Raw genomic sequence first — 9,263 nt, forward strand, 5'->3', positions numbered from 1 at the left:
TAATTTTGCCCCAAATTCCCATGAATTGGGGACTGGGGAAGAGGAACACCCTATTCACGGTCATGTGCGGCCGGCAAAGATGATGTAGCAATTGTTGGTGGAAGAGCTGATGAAGATAGAAGTGATGTAGCAGTTGCTAGTGTTGGTGAAGATGGAGATGAAGCTGATGGAATCGAAGGATGAGAAGCAGCTGCATCAAATACAATGCTGGTAGATGGATGCTCCCCAACCAAAGACGACAGGGACTCGATACTCCGTCCCGCAGTACCGGGCACAACAGCAGGGACCCGGTAGCGGGAGTTGGAATTTTCTACCAAATCAAACTTCCCCAGAGCGCCGAGACGTCGTCTTCGATTGGAATAGTTAACTCAGCTGATGGAGCATTCTGTTGAGTTGATGATGAACGTCGCCTTCTGTGTGGAGAAGCCCCATCATCACTGGCTTCTCCATCATCGTCGACCACCATGCTGTCTATGACCGGCCCAGGAGGAGGGCTAGTGATCACGACTTTCGAAGATGACACGAGGGCAGTAGTCTTTGCCCTCTTATTCTTTTCCCCGGCCGTAGAAGAACGCCTTATCTTTGTTTGCTTGTTCTCCGGACGGGGACTCCGTAATGAAACACCTATGCCCGAAGCAGTCCCGGAGACACTTGCTCGAGTAAGCGCCTCCTGAAGCAGCCTCACCGCATCGGCAGGATCAGCCAAAACGTCCTCCTCGGAGACAACAACTGAGCCCGCAGGCAGACCTGATTTCAAAAAAAAAGATAGAAGAAATTAGTCAAGTTCTTCATATGAAAAAAATAAAATACGGTGAGTTTGAATTACCATGATTTTTGGCCTTCCACCCGTACTTAAGGGACAATTCTTTCCACAAACGAGTTTCGGGCATCGTAACGTCCAAGATCTTCTGAACCCACCGGTCCAGGCCTTCCACTGCCGGTGGGATCCATCGAGTTGCTGAAATATACAAAGTATGAAGAATCAATACAGGCATAGAAGAATATTCAACGAAAGAAAATATACTAGATAGAGGTCTTACGAGTATGGTTCCAAGCGGCCGGAAGCCGTTGACGGAATGATATTATTGGTGGCAATTACAACGAACCGTTCCGTCTACCCACGGTCGTTATCATCATCCATGCTAGTCAACCGAGCATGGTGGCCATGTTTGCAGAGGTTTATCATACCCTCCCCTCCCCTAGAAAATCTTGGGGGAGTAAAAATTCATCATACGAGCTAATGATAGCTCTTCTCTAGTTTTTTGGCACAGGCGTCGAAGACAAGCAACCATCCTCAACACTGAAGGACTCACTTGTGCCAAGCATACTTGGTAGCGAATGCAAAACTCCGCAATCACGGAATCAAGCTCTCCGCTCAAAGAAAATGCGCCCAAAGTAAAAAGATACGTGTAAAAATATGTAAAACCTTCCCTGGGAAAGGTCACTCGCTCTGATAGATCAGGAGCAATGATGCCCAACTCATGGCAGCGCCAGTCTTCCTTCACAGTAAGAATACTGGAAGGGCGAATTGAAGAAGGACACCTACTGACAGCCCATGAACGATGGTTAGCAGTAGGAATTTCTCTTCGAAGTCTTTTGTGGTGTTAAGACTTCGGGGGATGATGGAACCTACCGTTGGAGGAGCAGAGTCCTCAGCCTTGTTCTTTTTCTTTAAAGAGCCGTCACGTTTGGAAGAATAAGCCATTGAATAAGAAGAAGGAGAAGGGTTTTGGTTCGAAGATAATTAGGGAAAAGATGGAAAACAAAGATGTAAGTTAGAAGTTTGAGAAATTATGAAGTACATAGGATAAGGGTGATACGTATAAGTAAAATTTTAGCGGCTAAATTCATGATCATAATTACCTCAATAATCGGCAAAGTCTGTGCTGAATCGTGGGATGACGCGTGTTCGGGGCATTAAATGCGGAGAGACGTCCGTCTAATCAACCGTTAGAAGCCTGCAATAAGAATTATAGTAATCCCCCCCAAAAGGAGTATTTCTACCAACTTTCCAGTAACACAAGATTGTGTCACCGGAATAAGAAGGGTTTTGGTTCAAAGAGAATTAGGGAAAAGATGGAAAACAAAGATGCAAGTTAAAAGTTTGAGAAATTATCAAGTACATAGGAGAAGGGTGATGCGTATAAGTAAAATTTTGGCGGCTAAATTTATCGCCAAAATTACCTCGATAATCGGTAAAGGCTGTGCTGAATCGTGGAATGATGCGTGTTCGGGCATTAAATGCGGAGAGACGTGCGTCTAATCAACCGTCAGAAGCCTGCAAAGAGAATTATAGTAATTCCCGCCAAAAGGAGTATTTCTACCAACTTCTCGGTAACACAAGATTGTGTCACCGGAAAGCAGGGGGACTATCTGTATAGGAAAAAATATGATATGACACGTGGTCATCTAAAGGAAGGACACGTGGAACCCAAGACGGAGATGGTCGCCGAACGCAATTATTGCACTTGTCACCGAAGAGAATGTTCATAAAGGTGTATTAAATGCTTTGCGTCCGGTAGCATTTAATAGAGAATATTCTGCAGCATTAAGAACGGCAGCCCGTTACAAGGAATTAGGCATTTATTTCCACCGTTACACCTTCATCAATGACCCTCATAATTGACATTAAAGGAGGGCACAATCCTAGGACACCCTTTCCTAGACACAGTTATTTATAAATAGAGAGCTCAGTTATCATTGTAAAGGGGACGAATTTTCTGGCAAACTTATACTACATTCTATACAAAGCTTAATATTATTTATTTTCTTGATTTTGATCTCATCATTGCTGTGCCCGAAAATCTTGTTCCCGGAATCGTTATTTATGCTATTTTATATACATTCTGAGGCTAAGTATCATATTATTCTTCAATTATTTTATTATTTCTGGATCAAATTAGTTCACTTGTCTAGAAACCACGTATAAATTCAACGGTACCGTTTTACGGGTAAATATTTTTGGATTGAAAAATAGCCAGGATTTGTAAAATTATTGAAAAATAGCCATTATTTTGCTAAAACGCTGAAAGTTCCACCATAATATGCTGGATTATCGAGCCCTTGCATATAAACTTCTAGCATATAATGTTGGAACTCCAATACAGAAAGTTCCAGCATAATATGATGGATTATGGAGCTCCTGCCGCGTATAAACTTCCAGCATATTATATTGGAACTCCAGCGCATTATGAAATTTTAGCACATTATGCTGGAATCTCATATATAAAAAATTCGAACTCATGCATATTATGCTGAAATTTTTCCGGATTTTTAAGAGTATTTTACATGAAAGAGTGACTAAATTTCAATTACTTTTGAATTGTGGCTATTTTTCAATTATCGGTTATAAATATGACTATTTCTGATTTCCCCCGCTATTTTCTCTTATGCTAAGAGATTAAAGTTTATATATAATAATAAAAATATATTTATGCCCTATTCGCACAATATTATTTTTGGGTGAAGGGGATTAAATCGAACCCATTCTTTCCATCTAGTTCCACGTTGCCACAAAAGTGTCAACTCGCTAATGTATCCAATTTGGCCATTTAGGTAGCAATAAATAAGATGGACATCAAATTTTACATGCTAAAAGTGAACTGAAAAATCAGAAAAGACTTAAATAAATGCAATTATAAAACTTTCACGAACAGTCCCGAAGGGACGGCCCAGTGGGTTTGGAGGGAGTTTTTCACACGGGAGATGCGGGTTCGATCCCCCCTCAATGCCTTTTGGGAATCGATTCAAATACAAAATATTCTATTTGTCATTTTATTTTAAATACAATTGTGCTTAGATAAGATAATTTTTATGATAAATATAATTTATTTTATGATAAGCATACAATCATAAGTTATAGTAATTAATAAGTTGACAAAAGTTTCTCGGTAAAAAATAAACCTAAATAGGACAAATTATTTGAAGAGAAACAAACACTGTCTTCATCACCACAACACTTAGAAAGCAATACACCAAAAATTTGATATGTCCTCATTTATTACATATAGTTCAAAGATTAATACACAATCACATAGATATAATTATGCAAAGGAATAGCGAATTTGCTTAACTTAAATAGATAAGAATTGCAGACTTGAAGGGAGGGGGGGGGGGGGGGGTTAGGTTGAATACTTGAGGCAGTGAGTATCGATGTAGGAGTTTTGTTCTAAAAAGGAATTTTTTAAGGATAAAATAGTAAAAATCTTGGTCAAACTTAAAGTGCTTATAAGCTAAAAATCCATAAGCTGGGGGGTGACCAGCTTATGGCTTTTAGCTTATTTTTGACTTATAAGCACTTGACTTATAAGCACTTTTAACTTTACCAAATGCGTAGATAAGTCGAAAAGTGCTTATAAGCTAGTTTGACCAGCTTATAAGCTTAGCCAAACACCCTCTACGTTGGCTAAATAATACTTAGTATTAATAATAACACTATCTTAATAGATTTTCTAATTACAAATTAAATGTGTATGCTTCACTTTAATTCATTCCAATAGTATTTAAATTTCTTCCTTAATCCATTATGATATCTTATTATCAATCTCTTCCTAAATAAACAAAAACAAAAAGAATCAGCTAACAATTTGTCCTGAAAAATGTTTATTAAAAATCACATTCATATTAACTTCACTAGTTCACCAATTAGGAAGTCCAAAATGACGAATGCAATAAGTCTAGGGAGTAAATAGCAATTATCCAAAAATGACAGCTCCCTCTATAAAACCTAGTGCCCACTTTCCTCCCCATAGGTTTTGGTAACTCTTTTATTCTCCCGCTCTTCTACACAGTTCTTCGCACTCAAATCTCCTTCTTCGAACTCGCAAACTCTCAGTCTCTGTAAGTATGTCATGTTAACCGTATTCATTTTACAAATCTCGTGTATTAAGTCTGTATTTTTCTCCGTGTACATAATTTGTAAGTTTAATGTTTAAAAAATTTGGTGTCAATTTTCTTGTTTATGGGGAGGGTTTATGCTTTGTTGATGTGTTTAAGGAAGATGTTTTTTGTTCTGGAAAGATATGGTTCTAGAAGGTTCTGGAATTGTAGGTTTTGTCAATTAGGGTTTTAAAACATCAGGGTTTTGGAGGTCGTAGTTGAAGTAAGAGATTTTTCGGAGCTTTGGGTTGAGTTTTTTTTTTTCTTTTTTTGGGGTGGGGGAAGGGATGTGGGGTATCTCAAGGTAATAGGGTTTTGTATTTTTGCAGTTTCTGGACTTAGTTCTTTGGTATCGGGAAATCAATGGTTTCCAGTAGATAATGTACCCGTCTCTTCACTCTTCCCCACTCAAATACCAGACTTAGTTCACCATTATGATTCAAACTTGTGAAGTGGCGAGACTCAGTAATACCTTTGCTGTTGAACCGAAGCCTTGGGGGCTTCTGGACTTAGTAATAGAGGATGACTTGATCAAATAAATAAGTTGTAATATGTAAGACGTTGTTGGCTTTTGTGACTTTACACTTAAGTAGCTATTGGGAGTTTTTACTTCTTTTTTTCTGTTGATAAAATCCAATCTAGGGATTTTACTTGAGCAGGCAAGGCGCGTGTTTGAGATTTTCTTGGGTCAGTGATGCATTTATGAAATGATGATGATAAGGCTGTTCTTTTAAGGCAAAAGGAGTAATTATTTAAACTTAAGCATAAGTTTATTCTTTTGCTATAGTTTTGGTGCGGTTAGTCTATTGTAAATGGTGGTACATACTGTGTTAGACATGCTTAGTCTTCTGCACAACTCGTTGTAAACCTATGTAGCACTTTCCCTGTGATTTTGTTCATCAATAATANTGAGTTTTGTGTGTTCGATTCTTTGGGGTTGGTGATGTCAGCATGGAGTTCAATTTATTGGTCATTCCCAATCCTTTTTTGTGAGCCTACAGGGTCTGTTCTTGCATTTCGCCTAAGACCAGACTTAGTTCACCATTATGATTCAAACTTGTGAAGTGGCGAGACGCTGTAATACCTTTGCTGTTGAACCGAAGCCTTGGGGGCTTCTGGACTTAGTAATAGAGGATGACTTGATCAAATAAATAAGTTGTAATATGTAAGATGTTGTTGGCTTTTGTGACTTTACACTTCAGTAGCTATTGGAGTTTTTACTCTTTCTTTTTTTTCTGTTGATAAAATCCAATCTAGGGATTTTACTTGAGCAGGCAAGGCACGTGTTTGAGATTTTCTTGGGTCAGTGATGCATTTATGAAATGATGATGATAAGGCTGTTCTTTCAAGGCAAAAGGAGTAATTATTTAAACTTAAGCATAAGTTTATTCTTTTGCTATAGTTTCCGTTGGTGCCCCTAGGTTAGTTCGTCCTTTGTAACCTCCGTATGGTACTATACTGTGTTAGACATGCTTAGTCTTCTGCACAACTCGTTGTAAACCTATGTAGCACTTTCCCTGTGATTTTGTTCATCAATAATACTTTAACATTATCAAAAAAAAAAGTTGAGTTTTGTGTGTTCGATTCTTTGGGGTTGGTGATGTCAGCATGGAGTTCAATTTATTGGTCATTCCCAATCCTTTTTTGTGAGCCTACAGGGTCTGTTCTTGCATTTCGCTTAATCTTTTACCTTGTCGCTGTTTTCCAGTTTTAATCTTCTAGTTTCTTGAATATCTTTATGGAAAGAATATTAGAAAGGGTGCCTTTTCTTCTCTCTCTCATTTTTTTCCGGGTGAGCATAGGGTACTGACTTCACGAAGATAAAACTGTTATGTCCCAGCTTCTGTACGGGTCAAATGCAGGAGGCCATCAGGGTTCAATAGTTTATTTGATCAATTGGCTGTACTCTGGGTATTTTTCTAAATGTTTTATATGCTTTTTCTTGCAGAAAATGACTGATGAAAATTTTGAGCAACCTGAGATGGATAACTTGCATGACACAGAAAACGTGGATAATATGGATGATGCTCAATTCAACAATAATCTGAATGGCACAGATAATGGGTACGGCTCTGATCATGTACACGAGGCTGATCACGTGCACGACGCAGATCATGTGCACGACGGAGATCAGGTGCACGACGCAGATCACGTGCACGGCGCAGTTCACGTGCACGGCGCAGATCACGTGCACGGCGCAGATCACGTGCACGGCGCAGATCACGTGCACGACACAGATAATGTGAACGACGCAGATCATGTAGACACTGGTAATGTCCATGGTACAGAGGACATGCATAACATGGATAATATTCATGATTCAGATGCTATTCATGGTGTGAATAATGCACCTGAGGAGACTCATCCTTCTGAAGAGGTACAAGTTGCTCGAATTGATTCAGGAGCCAACGAAGAAAAACGATGGCCTGGGTGGCCAGGAGAAAATGTTTTCAGGATGTTAGTTCCTTCTCAGAAGGTTGGTGGTATCATTGGCCGCAGAGGAGAGTATATTAAAAAGACCTGTGAGGAGACAAAAGCTCGCATTAAGGTTCTTGATGGTCCTCCTGGGACCACTGAAAGAGCTGTGAGTTGCTGAATAGATATTGTCATTTACACTTTTTAGTATTTACATAATTATGGACATTTTTGTATAATGTTATGCTTTTAATGATGTGAAGTTATTTTAACTAGATAACCGGTGATGGTTTTGGTGCAGAAAGCTACATGCTCCATTTCTCTTCTTACTGTTCGTTAACTCTTTTTATGTGCTTGCACATGGTAATATAGGCATCCTTGTGTGAGCTTCACCCATATTCATGCATGTAGGATTATGATTATTTTTCTTTTTAGTCTTGCCAACTTCCAGTCAATTCAGTGGTTGTCATGCTATAGCTTAAGGTTGATCTACAAGTGTTCTTACAGCTATTAGAACTGCTCGTTAATGGTGAAGTCTTCTTTTTTACAAAATGCTTGCTTATGGGCGTGGTTTTAGGTATTGGTGTTTATTTGTTGTAGAAATCTGCATCAACGATATTTTCACTTGACTCATTTATTATTAGGCTGTATGAAGTAAAGATGCCTAACTCGCCCACCCATCACATATACCTGAAAAGAAAAGAACAGAGGTTCATGGAATCCCTTTAGGCTTAGCCCTACCCTGTGTCGATATGTTATTGCAAGCGAACTGAAGTGGTGATAACAACACTGTACTAGTGGTCAATCATACATGAAATCTATGTAAAGAAGCAGCAGTAAAAAGAAAGCAGTAACCATTGACGTTGATGGTAGAATCTACTATCTCAGAAAATAAAGTGAGGGGGAAATGGTAGAAATAGGAATACTGTACAGCTGCTTGAACCATAATGATGACTTGACGTCTTTTAAATTCAGAAGAGAATTTATTATTCAATTAATTGAACCATAACTATGATTAACTTCTTCAAAGTGGGCTAAAACATTCCAGTAAGACAACCAAAATGATCTCAGAAAGTTTCTTTTCGTAGTAACCAACATGAGTGTGTGCAGGTTCTTGCCCATATAAGGAAACATTTCAATGAAAGTGCGCTTTGTACTAGAAGAACCAAGATCCAGACTGCAGTCATCAGCATTGAGCATTACAAGTGCTGAAAGTTTTTCTGACAATCCATGAGACTTGCCTTCATCCAATATCAGTTTCAAGAAGCATTGCACCATGTCTGGTAACTTCAAAACTTGGTTGGTGTCTTGCCAGAAGGTGTTCACTGTATGAAAGAGGAAGTTAACAAACGTAACTAACAATTTGCAGGACATAGCTTCCAGATTAAGAACATTCAAAATCATTTGTACATACGAAAAATCATAAAGTTGAAGTTTATATGCTGGGGTATAATCGAACATGAAGCTTGTAAAAGGAGTTGAGAGTAGAATTCATCTTTTTAATTTATGAGAAGTTGCGCGAAATCTAGCAGCAGTGTTTTTTCAATTGACTATACCAGAAGGATTTCTATATTTCTGTGTGTATGCATAGCTAAATAGTCTTGAAATAAATGAAACGTTGGATCTGTATTTAACAATTCATATGGAATTAACAAGGCTTAAAAAGGCATGTTAATATGTGGGCATATCTATAAGGCTGCACGCTGCAGACTCATTAGCTTATAAACGTAAATACACTTGGCGCAAAAGGCCTGTTGACCTAGAGCTACTTATAAATTGTAGTTTGCTCTGCAAGTCCTTATATTATAAATTGATTTAGAGCTACTTTATAGATGTGAGTACACTTGGTGCGAAATGCCCGTGTCCTATCTAATAGCCTGTTGATTTAGAGCTACTACTTATAAATTGTAGTTTAAGACTCCACAAATCCTCCTTTAAAGTGTTCACTACAAGGAATCTCCCCCCCCCCC

At 38.6% G+C, this 9,263-nt stretch overlaps 1 protein-coding gene across 2 annotated transcripts in view; it reads left to right on the forward strand.

Annotated features, from left to right (window-relative positions):
* The first annotated feature begins 4,753 nt into the window (after positions 1-4,753).
* The window catches only part of LOC109208091 (flowering locus K homology domain-like), an 8,509-nt gene continuing 3,999 nt past the window's right edge, over positions 4,754-9,263 (forward strand). The window contains exons 1-2 of one of the 2 annotated variants that reach the window (XM_019371116.1): positions 4,754-4,843; positions 6,827-7,462. In XM_019371116.1, coding sequence (XP_019226661.1) covers positions 6,830-7,462 — 633 coding nt within the window. In that variant the 5' untranslated portion in view covers positions 4,754-4,843; positions 6,827-6,829. The remainder of the gene's footprint in view (positions 4,844-6,826; positions 7,463-9,263) is intronic. The other variant, XM_019371115.1, reaches the window with a different exon arrangement.

The sequence above is a fragment of the Nicotiana attenuata genome, unplaced genomic scaffold (genome assembly GCF_001879085.1).
Source record: "Nicotiana attenuata strain UT unplaced genomic scaffold, NIATTr2, whole genome shotgun sequence".
Taxonomy (NCBI): Eukaryota; Viridiplantae; Streptophyta; class Magnoliopsida; order Solanales; family Solanaceae; genus Nicotiana; species Nicotiana attenuata.